The sequence below is a fragment of the Seriola aureovittata genome, chromosome 12 (genome assembly GCF_021018895.1).
Source record: "Seriola aureovittata isolate HTS-2021-v1 ecotype China chromosome 12, ASM2101889v1, whole genome shotgun sequence".
NCBI lineage: Eukaryota > Metazoa > Chordata > Actinopteri > Carangiformes > Carangidae > Seriola > Seriola aureovittata.
Genome location: NC_079375.1, coordinates 20,593,598 through 20,608,529, shown reverse-complemented (window position 1 = coordinate 20,608,529; position 14,932 = coordinate 20,593,598). Strand labels below are relative to the sequence as shown.

The 14,932-nt window shown below is 42.2% G+C and overlaps 1 protein-coding gene across 3 annotated transcripts in view; it reads right to left on the bottom strand.

Annotated features, from left to right (window-relative positions):
• Positions 1–2,353: 2,353 nt before the first annotated feature.
• LOC130179043 (low-density lipoprotein receptor-related protein 8-like) overlaps positions 2,354–14,932 on the bottom strand; it is a 78,781-nt gene continuing 66,202 nt past the window's right edge. Inside the window, exons 12-18 of one of the 3 annotated variants that reach the window (XM_056391753.1) lie at positions 14,813–14,931; positions 14,171–14,310; positions 11,198–11,339; positions 10,328–10,480; positions 8,112–8,402; positions 7,031–7,099; positions 2,354–5,103 (exon numbers count right to left, since the gene is read on the bottom strand). In XM_056391753.1, coding sequence (XP_056247728.1) covers positions 4,763–5,103; positions 7,031–7,099; positions 8,112–8,402; positions 10,328–10,480; positions 11,198–11,339; positions 14,171–14,310; positions 14,813–14,931 — 1,255 coding nt within the window. In that variant the 3' untranslated portion in view covers positions 2,354–4,762. The remainder of the gene's footprint in view (positions 5,104–7,030; positions 7,100–8,111; positions 8,403–10,327; positions 10,481–11,197; positions 11,340–14,170; positions 14,311–14,812; position 14,932) is intronic. The other 2 variants (XM_056391755.1, XM_056391754.1) reach the window with 2 other exon arrangements.

Below are 14,932 nucleotides of genomic sequence, written 5' to 3'. Positions count from 1 at the left end.
GATTGTGTTGTTTCAACCAAGCAAACATAACCTTTAAATACTGTGGTTGAGCTGGCGAGCTGCACTGAAAACCCAGCGGTCAGCTTTGTTGCTGTAGTAACAAACACGACCAGTAGGTGGCACAGCTCCTCCATTCCAGCATCACTACTGCAAGTCAGATACAATAACACATGGAAAGCAACAATATACATAAATCTGGAATTCTAAAATGAGCATATCCAAGGGATTAGATCAAATCCCTTTCAAGTGTGACAGACAATTATAAACATGACACCCACCGAATTGCACTAATTCCACTGTGAGCGAGGACACAATGAGATTCACCTGCAATCCAGCTGTATGGCAGCTGGAATGGCCCAGTCAGGCGTGAAAGCAGATGTGCTGTGAGTGGCCCTTTGTCCCAAAGACTTGAGATAAAACAAAAAGGACTGAGTGTAGAGACTGGCAGGAGGCTGGATTTCTGTCTGACAAAGCAAAGCCACCTCATTTCCCCTGAAGGTTTTTCCCAGCCTGACTGACTGACTGACTGTCCTGCTGCTGTAATGACCCTGAGCAAATAGCCATCTTCAGAAAGTGTGAGAGAGAGGGAGGGGTGGATGGATGGAGATGGAATCAGCCCCTTTTCTATCAGTCAAGTGTCATAGATAAAATATTAGCACACAAATTCTATAATAAAGTGATGTAAGTATTGAAATCTGTACTGCTATATCAAATAAAACACCGTGCTTTGAATAGATGACCTTTGATATAGATGAACTGTGGAACCATGTTCCTGCTCCACACACATATATAGGTGTAAATACACCATCCCCCACCCCAACAGGCCTTCACACCACAGTGAATAAAGGTGTACATCTTGTGCTCATGTGGACCAGTGAATATCTGTGACAGCTCTGCTGCAGGCACCGCTGGACTGATGATGAAAAAAAAAAAACCTTATTACATTATATCCAAATGCGGTATGGCACAACAAAGAGGCTGAAGGCATTTGCCCTGCTTCAGTTTAATAATGATAATGGGTTGGATTTATCTGCAACTGTTTTTCTGTCTGCTGATGGATCACTTTGTTAGGGGATGAATGTAAAACACATCTCAGTCAGCATGGGTTACAAAACAGAGAATGCTTCTCTTCTTCTGTTCGGTTTTTAAGCGAGACTGTGAAGAGTGAGACTTTAAAACACAAAAATAACCCATTTTCCCTCTTAGAAATAAAAACCGGACTTCATAAGCAATAAAACACTTCTTTTGTCAGTTCAACACATGCAGGTGTTTTGCTGCTGTGGCCTTACTTGCTCTGATAAGATCAGTAGCTCAGAGCAGCTACTTAAAAGATCAAACTTAAAGGTCCTATATTGTATAAAGTAATATTTCCATGTTTTCTTTGATTATAAAGCAGGTCTATGTTCTATATTAATACTGTAAAAGTATCAAAGCCTCAGTCCACAGAGAAATGCACACAGCCTGTATTCAGAAACTGAGCCTCACGATGAGCCGTCAGGACTTCTGTAACTTTGTGATGTCACAACAAAGCAGTCACCACCCTCAGCCATGCCCCAAGTCTGGCCCACCCAGGCCCACCATCCAACATTGCAGGATTTGGTTTCTCTGAGTGTTTACCTGAAATCTGTTATATTTTTATTCGATCACTCAGAAAACACTCAGCCAATCAGAAGAGAAGCTCAGAGCCTCTTCTCTGATTGGCTCCCTGGCCTGTTATTCAAGTCTGAGAGAGGAGATGTGAAACTGCGTTGAGATCATTTAAGACAAAAGGTTTTCGGTCAGTTTGCAGGATCTTCTTGTGCTACATATTAGAAAGACTCAGATAAGTAAAATGGATGTTAAAAATATTACAGCTATATGGCTAAAATGTTATATAATCACCCATTTAGAAATCTAGCAGACACATAGCAATATTAGCATTCATTTGGAGGGGACTCTTTTGGGTAACCTGATGAATGTAAGTCCAATATTCACACACAACTTTAGCTGTTTTTGACCTTGACTATTTCCTGAGGGAAATACACGGCTAATTAGCTGCTAGATGCTTGGCTGTGTTCACCAGGTATTTGGTGACTTTGTGCTTCTGCTGTTTGATGCTCGGCAAGGTGAGTACGCATTTGGTTTATTTTTTATTTTAATGATAAGAAAAAACTGTGAAATTGTGGGCAACATTATAAACCATCATTTGACCCATATAAAAATATTAACTATTGCAGCTTTAAAGCAACCAATGGCTGCTGTTCAACAAACGTTACATAGGCTTGATTAAGTGCCACAAAAGAATTCTCTTTGAGCGGTCGGTCCGTGATACGATTGATTATTTGTAGAAGAAAATGAAACAGCACACATTGAGGAAATTTTCAGTCAGATTTTATATATCAATATATAGAGATATTCAAAAGTAATCCATTACGGAAAATCAAAAAGTGGAACCAGTTTGGTCTTATTACAGTATATCTTTGCATGTACAGTAGTTGGCTGATCCCTGTCCGTTTAATGAAAAACCCTAGAGGAAAATGAAAAAACTAAACAAAGGCACAAATAAACAAAACCAATCATCTCATTAACACTGAGGTTGGGAAGCGTTGCAAAGATGTGGGAGTTTTTTGAGAGGAGACACCATATGTTACGTGGGTTAACGAAGAAAGAAGGGTTGCACACAAAGAGGATGCTAAATGATGCACAGCAAGAAACAACACAAACCACTTTGGTGAAGAATTCAAATCTCATACAATCAGGGAATGCAGTGCTCTCCTTTATACAAATAAATTAATATACCTGTCAACACTTTATCTAAAATCTTATGTACATCTTTTCTTTTACATAATTGTATAATACATTATCAAAAACCTTATGAAAACATATTTACAAATCAATGAATCAAAAAGCACCCTCAGAGCTTCTCCAGTGTCACACACTCACACACATACAACACGCACACACACACACACACACGCGCACTTACACACCTGTGTATCCACACAACTGTGTATCATACACTGTTTTTCTTCCATGCAATACACAATACAGAAGGCATTCTAAGAGGGTTGTGCAACAAAGAGCATACAAAACAGTTTCAAATATGGCTGTGGGATGAACATTAGCACTCACATGCATAATAATTAACACACACACACACACACACACACACACACACACACACACACACACACACACACACACACACACACACACACACACACACACACACACACACACACACACACCTACCTAGACTTTTGAGGTTTATGGATGGAGTAACAGCTTTAATGACGGGACTTAACCAGCATGAAGCATCTTCACCGACAGGGCAAGTTGGCCTCAACCTCATTACATCAGAGTCTGATTTTTGTTTTCTGTGGTTACATCACATAACAAGTCGTTCTCATCATGCAGCCACCAGCTGGGCCCTCCCACATGGCACGATCCAAAACTGTCTGCTCAGATATCGGCCATCTCAGGGGGAAGAGAGCAGGCGTAGAATCTAGCTCGCTTTTGTGAATGTGTGCGTGTGTGTGTGTGTGTGTATTTCGCCTGCAACAATGAATGGCTGCATTGTCAGTTGGTGAGTATTTATGCATGCTATTTGTGTTTTCGGAGGGCAAGTGCGCATTGTCTCCGTCCTCTGGAGAACAGCGTGAGTTTGCTATCACTGCACCCTGTGTGTATTTATGTGTAAATTTGTCACAGTCAAAAGCAGGTGATCAAATAAAACTCTAAACACTCAAGGATGTTTGTCAAACATGTGACTCTGCGGCCTGACTAAAAGCTGCAGTCTATTGCTTCTCACAAACCATTTAACATCTAAAAAAGAAAAGTCACAGTTAATAAGACAGAACCCTAACCTGCGTAAAATCCACTTCCCTCTGATCTCACGACCGGTCTGCTCATAGAAAGCAAAGGTCTAAATACTGTATGTGTCCACTTTCTCCTTTCCGGTCTGCAAAAATGTTGTACTCTCTCAAAACTCTGGACTCTTGAGGGTCAAACAAATACATAACACCGCAAATCAATTGTGTTCAACTGCACTCTGGTAGACAACTCATCCTCACAGGCTTGCCCCTGAACCAGAACCAGAGAGAAAGCACAAAATGCGGATGATAACCTTTCTTTAAAATTAATCATAGAATGGAAAAAATCTCATAAAAAAACCCATCCAACTGTAAACTACACAAGACAGCTCCAGTAATGACATATATGATTGATTCTAACATGAATCTGTACAGATTGTCCCATCAACGCAGGTGCTGCCCTGCTTTTACAGCTCCTCCTCCTTCCTAAACAGTGTTCCCAGAGCTCCACAGGAATAACACAAAGCCCAAATGAATACATCAAGGACGAGACGTGACCTCTCACTAGCCCTGTCACAAAATATAAGACACACAGCACACACCTCACTCAGTTATCAAAGTAAAAAGACTGACAGTCTGACTCCATATCCCATCTTAGGTCAATGTTGGGAACACATTAGCACACATTAATAATTCTGTAATTAATTCTCAGCATTTACCAGAGAAAAAATAGATCCAGCTCCAGCACAGAAAAGGTATGAAATTACTTATATTAAGAATCATGTTCATCTCATTTAGCACTGGAGTTTTTCAAATGGAAATTGGCATAGTACATGGATGTGAATGTCTGCATGTAACACTTGATGATATGTTGTTTGTCCCTTCAGAAAAACTCAGTCCAAGTCACCCCTGACCTCACTGTGTGTGCGTGTGTCTGAGCGGCCATCTTCTCCGGAAGTCGCACCCGAGGGTCACTTTGCAGTGGAGAGCATGGGCTGCTCCGTGTACCAGTGAGTCCCTGGATCGGGCATGCTGCCCCCGAGTGGCAGGGCGATGAACTGCGGGCACGTTCCACCTCCTGCTCCCACAACACCCATGCTGACGCCCTGCGGGTACGGGTGATGGTGCGTGTGGTGTCCCATGCCGTCAGTCCGCCCGATGTGGATCTCGTCCTCCTCGCCCTCGCCGGTGGTCTTGCGGTAGACGGGGTTGTCGAAGTTCATGCTCTTGGTGGAATTGCGCCGCCAGTTGCGCCACACCAGGTAGACTCCGGCACAGACCAGGCCGAACACCACTGTGGCAACGATAGGAACTGCATGCGTTTAACACACAGCGGCGGGGAAATGGGAAGGGGGGAGCGTTAACGAGGCATAACGAGTCCATGGCATGAAATGACAGGCACAGAGAGGAGCAGAACAGGCATGCGGGGGACAGAGAGGGCAGGGGGCGGCGGTACAGAGGTTGTTTGTGTATGTGGCTCCGCCAAACATCAGGTCAGAGTCGGGTCAAGCACCAACCAACTGATTTTGAACACAGACTCTAAATCAGCTGTGCAGAGCACCATTAGTGGCCTCGCTTTGGAGGAAATTACTTTTAAACTATCCTTGGGGAGAACAAATTTAAACTATCACATTACATCACAATCTCTTTGCAACTCATTCACAGCAAATCATCTGACCTTGAATAAGCAATGTAATTTAATAATGCCTTTTTAAATTACACCACTAATGCACTAATAAAGCTTTCATGCTTTATTGGTGTCTTTTTTTCCTCTCCTGTACTGTCTGTTCACCTTATGAAGTATAATGAGAGCAGTCCATCTCAGCTAATTGGCTGACTCAATTTGTTTGGGTTCATTTACTTCACTATTATTTATTGGTGTTGCTTATTTTAACCTCATACTGTAGATGAACAGAAGTCTGCGCTTAAGGATGTTTATTTTCCTACAGCCTTTAGTTTTATTTATTGTTTTTTTTCACGAGTGGTGTCAAAGCAGGACCAGTATTCCCGGGGGAAACGATTATTTTAATCAAACTGTATTCTTCTTTAAAAGGGGGTCTTTTTTTTCTAGTCTTTCCTAAATAAAAACATCCGAGCAAAATGGTGAGGAATGATTAAACGGTGTATTTATCTGCTCTATTTATTCTCTTTATTATATTTATTCTGCAGTTGCTAGCATGTTCGGCTAACTGGTTTTCTACTTACAGCTATAAACAAGCATTACTTTGAAGGGACGGGCACATCATTAAATAAACACATTTTGGATTACAAGTTACACTTAAAAAGACCTGTTTACAACGATCTCACATATTTTCCCAAATGTGTGAAAGCTGGTTATGGATGCTATCAGAGTTTGGGCTAACGTTGTGTTCTTCACTGAATCTAAGGAAGTTTACACCCAGGGAACGTTACCTGAGATAGCGTTAAAATTGCCAAAAACATCAGTCTTCATCCTAAATGCGTTTGGTCATGTAACATTATAAATGAAGAGAAGTTCTACATTGTAATAAAAGAACAATGCTGTTTCTTTATTCTACATGCAGCATCAACTGATTAGCATGCTGCCGTTTTGTCTGGAGAATTCAGGTTCAGCCTCAGTGTGTTAGCGTACTAGCACATCATATAGCTTTGTTTTATATATTTAAGGTTTTAAAACAAGTTACCTGGAAACACACTGGACAGTGTTTCAACCAACTAATGGAGCTGACGTTAGCGTAATTTGCTACAGCTAATAGACAGTGGTCATTTTAGCTGGTAAAATCAATGGACACTGGCTAGAAATGAGAAGTTGATTCAAGTGCCACTTGTTTCAGTAATTAAGATTTTCAGGGTAAACTACCTATGTGCTGAGAACGAAAAGAGTGACGGGTGTAGCAGCAGTAGCTTACCATTGGGCTAAGTGAGGGAATGTTTTAAAAGCTTTCTTATTGCCCTATAGTATGTCAAGATAAATGGAAACAAAAGGTCTGACAGGGAGTCCTCTGGCTGTAGCAGAACCCAACACAACAACACAATGTGAGGTGAGTAATGCAGTGTGGCAGCAATGTCAGACTCACAGAAAATGACTTGTGAAAAAACTCGAGGAAGACCTGTGGGCCAGGTTTTCTCTCATCCTGCCACAGCAGGGTCAGTGTGAGCGGACTACAAAGAGAGTGGCCATAGGCAGCAGGTAGACAGCAGCTTTACACAGCCCCGCGGGCCTTTAGTGCAGAAAGACAAACACAGACAAGGAAGCTTACCGATGGGGATGACCACTCCCAAAACCGCCACTGTCAGGTTCTCGCCCATGAGGAAATGCTCACCTCCAGCTGTACAGAGAGATGAAACGAGAGAGAGGAGTTAGAGCAAGAAGATGAAAACACAGCGGAGCGAGAGAGGATAAGAGTGAGAAAGCGTATAGGATAGAGAAAGAAAAATGTGTGAGAAATAGAGTGAGAGATAAGCAGGAAGGGAAAGCCGGTGGTAGAGAGGGGAGATAAAACAGCGAGGCAGGGAGCAGGTGATCATGCGTGCACAGCCGTGAGTGTTTTACAAAGAGGAGTCAGATAGTGAAAAAGAGGCCGGAACAAAAATGAAAGAGGGAGCGAAAAATGACGAGTTGGTTGACATTTGCCGGAGTGCGACCTTGACACTACCCCGTGACCTTCTACTCTTCATCCGTCTCTGCTCCATCAGGCTCCGATGTCACCTCACCGTTCACACTCATTTACATACCACGCGCTTACTAACGCGTACTCCTTGCACCGTGCACACTTACGCAGCAGCACCACACGCACTCGATGGCATGCAACAGCCCACACAGAGCACAATTTATGGAGGGAAAGGTGGCATTTCCTCTGTGACAAGGTACCATCCATCACTCTTATTAAAGTCAGCGGAGCGTGGCTGTTGGGTCTTGCAGATATCTCACTTTAATGCCATCATTACAGTGAGGGTGAGGTTGTTAGCTACATTACGAGTAGGACCAGAGGATGTGGTACTTGGCAGGAGATGTGGGCGCGCAGGTGAAAGCGGCTCTTTATCAGAAGACTGAGCCCCATCTCTTGTGAACTCCTGAATGGGCCACTCTGCCCTTTTCAAATCATACAGAGCACCTCACATTAGAGATGTTGATGGCGTAGGGCTGGAGATTTTAAAGTGACAAATCTCGAAATCTGAATGTTCAAATGTGACATCAAGGCATGAATTCCCACGTCTGTTTTTAAGACTCCACATGAGACATATATGCAGTATTAGTATATTGTATAGTACATAGTAGAGAAGTATTTGCCGTAATCACACAGGCAGAACTGATAAAAAAAGGATTTTGAGTTCACTTACAGTGCTGCGACACGCTGCTGTCTCCTGCAGGTGTGGTGGAGATGACCATAGTGGTGGCTGTGGAGTGGGAGCCCAGCGCCTTTGACTCCTGTGACGACACAGGCTTAAGCGTGGAGAGGGGTGTGAGGGGCTCTGGGGCATCAGAGGGAGCTGTGGTCAAGTGAGGGGTGGCGTCCGCCTGTGAAACTCCGCCCGAAGGCGGAGGGAAGTTTTCAGCAACAGTCGCTCTGGTGCCGGGTGTAAGTCCAGCGGGAGGTGTGGACGTTGTTGTTGTGTCGTTTCTTGGTGCTGTTACAATTAAAGGAAGAGGGCAGCTCAAACCTTCAGCTCAAGAAAATGAATTGGTATAAATGTGTTAAAGCCCCTGAAAATGCAGTTTCAAGTCAGAAGTCTTTCTCTATGACCTGAGTAGTACTTTGACATTTGAGGAAATATGCTTATTCACTTTCTTGCAGAGACTTAGATGAGGTGATTGATACCACGCTCGGTTCAGAGTCTCTCTATTAAACATGAGGCTACAGCCGAGAAATGGTTGGCTCATCTGAGCGTGACTGGAGACAGGGCGAAACAGCAAGTTTGTCTCTGTCCAAATGTAGCAACATCCAGTGATTTCACTTTTGGAAAGAAATCGAAAAACTTATTCAAACTATTCCATTAAATATTCTTTAAATATCAGGGCTAATAATCTCGACATTAAAGTTCAGGGACAAACTCATTAACAGCCAAAAAACTCAGCTCCTATGCTCCGTCAGTGTGGGTGTGGTTTGCGGATCAAATGTGATTGACAGTTGCCTGCGAACATATACAAACAACCAAACAACTGTGGCCACATTTTGATCAAAATGTTCCAGTGCGAGGAGCAGAGATAACGCCACAGATACGGAAATCTCTCAGGTAAACATAGTAAGATTGAGAAAATGTGTTTTCAGGGCCTCTTAGTGCATCTACTCCTACTGTAGTCTGTTTACATACTATTTCATATGGATATATTCATTGATATTTCTGTATGAAATGGCATATGGCTGTAGTCATCTGCATAATGGTGCTGTGAGATCCATGATAAACAAAACAACCTAATAACCAAAAATCAACATTCTGCGCTCATATGACCCGGAGGCTGGACATAAACATCAACTCAAAATACAGCAGTGCACTTCATGTCATAAATACTTGCTCTGTGAAGTTTGTAATGCTTCTTTTAGTCACAATATTCTGCTTTATAATTACGTGGAACACAACTGATCCCCTCCCCTCCCTGGGGCGACAGACCGGCATGTACACTGTACTGTATGTAATAAAGCAACGTGACACAATTTCATTAGCTATCCAGAGGTGGTATTTGTTCCAGAGATGTGTTGTGTTCGATTGCATTACGTTGCAAAGTGGTCCATGTTATTGTATCCACCCACTGCAGGTGTTGCTTAGCAACTACCTTTTTTAATTCAGGAGCTACAGTATGTTGCTTGGAGGAAGCATATCCAATAATTTATTATCAATTATCACCTACTACAAATAAATTATTTATTAATTCACTGCATGTGTTCCACTGTATTACCTCTGTGATAAAATGCAAAACGCCACCTATAGAGTTTTATGCAGTTCTACTTACTTGAATAAAATGTGAAATAATAGTTTAACTTACCTTGAAAAGTTAATTATGATATATTATTTTAAAATTTTTCTCCTTATTAAATGTTAGTTATACAGAGCTGTTATAATACAATAGAGAACACGTGCAAGATTACCAAGTCATACATTTTTAAATTTTGCCAGATTAACCATGAATATAATTCAATTCATTATTATGTTTATTTTATTAAGAATCTCTCCTGCCTTGTTAAATCAATGTTTTAGGAAATTTTACATTTTCTATGTTTTGCTTCATTGTTTTTACTGTAAAACACTTTGTAACTGTGTGTAGAAGTTATAGATAATTAAAAAAGTTTATTTTTATTATTCTTACTATAACACTATCTACTCACTAAACATCTGTCAGCACCAGCCTGGTCTCTTTTTAATTCAGTAAGCAGCTGCCCAAAATTGTTCTAAGTTCCCCCTCTGATCACACTTGACACACACACGCACAAAAAAGCTTCCTTAAGTGAGGCAAAATCAGATTATCTGCACAGTAAGCACTGTGGCGCTCTGCCCAACAAATCCCTTTACGTGCTATTGATTACTAAATACTCTCAATTACCAGTCATAAACACACTCACCTGGCACACAGCCCCTCATATCGGGGCCCAGGTCCTGTCCGTCGGGGCAGGCGCAGGTGTATTTGGGTGAGTGTTCGGTTATCTGTGGAGCCTTGAGACACAAGTACTCACAGCCTCCATTGGCCACGCTTCCCAGATTACAGCTGTCTGGGCCTGGAGACAGTGACAGAGAGAAAGGGAGCCGACATGAAGAACTACACAGTTATGGTTACATAAATAAGATTATCACTTATTCAGCTTGGGGAGATAGCGGAGAGTCAGACAGAGACAGAAGAAGCTGCTGTGCTCTGTTGTTCCCTTTCATCAAAGCCTGTAACTTTGTGTAAACAAAATCAAAAAGAATACACAGAATAAAATCCAGCAACATACAGACATGTGATGTAAATATTAACCAGTTTTCGTGCTGCTGTCCCAGGTACAACTCCACTGTGTTCATCCTTAAGCCTTTAGTTTAAATACAAACTTGGAAAGACAAGTTCCAATTGTAAAGATGGTGATGAAATGCAGTGAAAGATATAGAAATGGGCATGGACTAAACACTGGGAGGGAAGAATAGATAAGAAACAGGCAGGCAGATATAGATATGGAAACTGACACAGCGAAAGAAAATACAACCAGCCACCGCACTGATGATTAAGAGCTCTGTTCAGTCTAGATTTGACAGACGTGTGAATGTGCTGCTGCTCCCGCAGCTTTGATCAGTCTACCACAGTCACAAGCCTCATTATTATTTATTCATGTGCCGGAGTCGGCACGGACCCACGGAGGAAACTTGGTCACAGAGATACGACTCGCACAGTCGCAGTGAGATGAGGTGTGATGAATAAACAGGCACACGGCCAAAGTCTCTCACGCACACTGTTCACTTACCTTGCGGCTGCCGGAGTTGGTGGAAGACAACAATGTCATGAGGGTCGTTGAGGTTTTCAGCCAGTGTGTGGATTTCCTGACCGGTCAGCCTGTTGGCCATGAAGACTGCTGCTCTGTCTCTGTCTGTCCAGTAGATCCGATCCTGAGAAACGGGGAGAAATATATCTTGATATTAGTAATACACAAGTTCACCAGGGTTGTGTTGGGCAAACAGGATTGCATAAAGCTTTCTATCCCTGAATTTACATGTAGTTTTTAGATTTAGTTTTTAGTTACTTGAAGTAATTTTATTTATGATGATATGGACATTGGTCACCTGGACTCATACATCCGTACTATTTATAGCCATGCTAACGGCGTGGCTCTAGGATTGGCAGTGTCGGTCTGTTGGTTAGTCCAACTCTTCACGGGTTGCTGTGAAATTCTGTACAAACATTCATAGACAGACAATGAATCCTCTGAGTTTTCCTCTAGCGCCACCATGAGGTCAACAGTTGTGGTTTTAAGTGTGTCAGCGACTACAGGATACATCTGGTCTACACTTGTCAATTTGTCCAGCTCCACTTAACACTATAAATTTGTGTTTTTATGGCTAAACAGTTGCAAAACGAAACTCCTGGGGTGCTAATTAGAATATGACAGCATGCTAACACGCTGAGCTAACATGGTGAACATGGGAAACATTACGCCTACTTAACATCAACATGCTAGCTTTGTCTTTGTGAGCATGTTAGCATGCTGATGTTAGCATTTAAATGTACATTCACTCATTTAGCATCCATGCTTTTATCCAAAGCGACTTCCAAGTGAGGTGCCGTGGGAGACTTTGGTGTAAGTACTAAGTTCTACATCTGTTCATTCAGTTCATAGCACTGTGCCAATGTAAAGCCTCACAGAGCTGCTAGCAGGGATGTAGACTCTTAGTCTTCTTACATGAAGATCCACCATGGAAGTAAGTCTTGGATTTATTCATGTGATCCTGGATGATTTGAGTTCCTTCTCCTCATAACGTCAAATCAACTAAACTAAAACTAGTACATGTTTTATAACATTTTATAGTATACAGTATATAGCAAAATGTATTGATAGTGCTGAACAGTTCAGTTTCTGAAAGTCATACATGTAAAGAATCCTTCGATATAAATGTATTTATGTTCTGGGGACAGAATATGGGTCAATGGAACAATAGATAAAACTGATGACTGAAAAGAAACTAAGGGACAGAGACCTAAACAGAGAGAGCAGAGAGAGAGGAGGCAAGCTGAGGGAGATTACACAGGGCTAGATGCTGTCACTGTTTAACTAACAGTGCTCACAACTCTAATTTATTGGAGGGAAAATGACAGAGAGAAAATTAGGGCAAGTTAAATATGCACTGATACATATTTGTTTCCACATACAGTTTAATTCATTATCTTTTATAGAAAAGATGATGTTAATTTGGCTTTTTCTGCAAATATTATAAGTGGGTGAATATATCAAGAAAATGCACATGCAGGTTTGGTGGCAACTAAGGGTTTTTCTTTCAGTCTGAGCAGCAGGCATGTGATAAATGGGACAGTGACACGTTGTTGTAGAAGAGGATTCAATCTATCATTTGGCTTTCTTTTTATTGGTTTTCAGAGTCTGCCATATCCTTTGTGGTTTGTTACAGCGTTGGCTCTTAAATGATTAAAACGTATCTTATTTAGATCAAAGTACAGTAGCTTAATGGCAAATTTTCACCATCCTTGTTGTTTATTAATTTATTTGTTTGCTTTGTTTCCCGAGTTCACTCCCACAGCAGTTAAAAAAAAACTGTTTTAGACAGGAGCTGATATTTTTTGCGGTTGCCTTAGAAACTACACACTAATCTCCAGCAACTGGCGAGACAGTATGCCTCGCCACATGAGCGTGTGTCTGTGTGTGTTTGTGTTGAGTCAGTCACTGAGTCAGACAGAGATGGTAATGTGATGTACACTACAACTACCTAGTGTGTTCAGCTCCCTGAACAAGAAGGTCACCTTGTAGTCACAACAGGGTAGAGAGCAGAGAATCCCCAGATCGATTACACATCACACCAGAGGGGATTTATCATCGTTACTCCGACTTACGCTACAGCGCAGGGGAGTCTGCAGGAGTGAAATTTGAATCCAGTCTTAGTGTTTTGACTTGATCACCCCGTACAAGTGTCATGACTCCTGACCTCACAAATGTAATTCAAGACTAAGTGGATGTTTTCTAAAATTGATTCTTGTACATTTGCACTGCTGCAGAATGAAATCTGTATCTCTGCTCCCACTGAGACCAGTTCCTCTTGAGAGGAGTCTCACTGGGAAATAGGCCACTTGGGTGATGTCATTACCACCCATCTGAAACTGGCTGGGAGATAGCTGCAGTGGCAACAACAGGGTCATCTCAGACAAGAGTTTGTAAGCAAAAGCCTGGTTGCACACAGGCACAAACCACAAGGTAGCGGCTTTACTGGACCACTTGGCATCGAACCAGAATCAAGCACTCTGATGGCTCTGACATATCACACACAGGGAAGCTGGCTGATGACCAAGAGCATAAGTGTGCGTGTGTGTTTGTGTGTTGCATTGCTTTAGGCTGCTCTCTATTCCGTATAGCAGTCATCTGTTTAGTATGCTCAGCCTGTCAACCCCACAAGGGAAAACATCCTAAAGACAGACACAAACACACACATACACACACACACACACACACACACACACACACACACACACACACACACACACACACACACACACACACACACACACAGAGCATACAATAAATTGAATTTAACAGTCATTACATTCAAATTCCCAGTTACACTGCAGGCCCCTGAGAGGCTAATGAGAGAGATGTAGATATGATGAGTTGTGGGAGGCTGGATGAGATCATGGACAACTGCCCAAAATCCTTCTAGTCTATTGCTGAGTGTTACAGCACGAGAGACTGAGATCTATAAAGTGGCGCACATGCACAAACCTCAAAAACAGCCAGAGCGTAGGGGTGTCCCAGCCTCTCTGCAGACGACATGTGTGTCCTGCGGTGAGCTCCGTTCAGGTCCACGCTGGCTATGAGGTGCAGCTTTGAATCCACCCAGTACAGACGCCTGTTGGCTACGTCTGGGAAACACACACACACACACACACACACACACACACACACACACACACACACACACACACACACACACACACACACACACACACACACACACACACACACACACACACACACACACACACACACACACACACACACGCACACACACGCACATAAAGATAAGACTTTCCCAAGCTGAGTGGAAATTGATTGTCTTCACGATAAGCACAACAAATCCCTTCAGGTGATATTGATTAAGTTTTAAAATGTCAGATTCTCACGATTACATCACTGACACACTTCAAATATCATTCCAAAGCAAATGTGAGAACTTCAAAACAACTTTAAACATTACCCCTACTATTTCAATTACTATTGACCTTTACCTACAATGAGTTGAATGAGTGTTTTAGCTCCTCTCAGGCACATTTAGCAACACACAACAATTGCTAGAAAAGTGTAAAATACAGTTCAGTGTAATACCGAATTTAAGAACATGGGTTGAAAAACAGCTGTTCTCACCTAAAGTGATGCCATTGGGCCATTCAATGTTATCAGCCACCAACACCTGTCGATCCACTCCATTCATCCCCGCCTTCTCTATCTTGGCTCGTGTGCCCCAGTCTGACCAGTACATAAAGC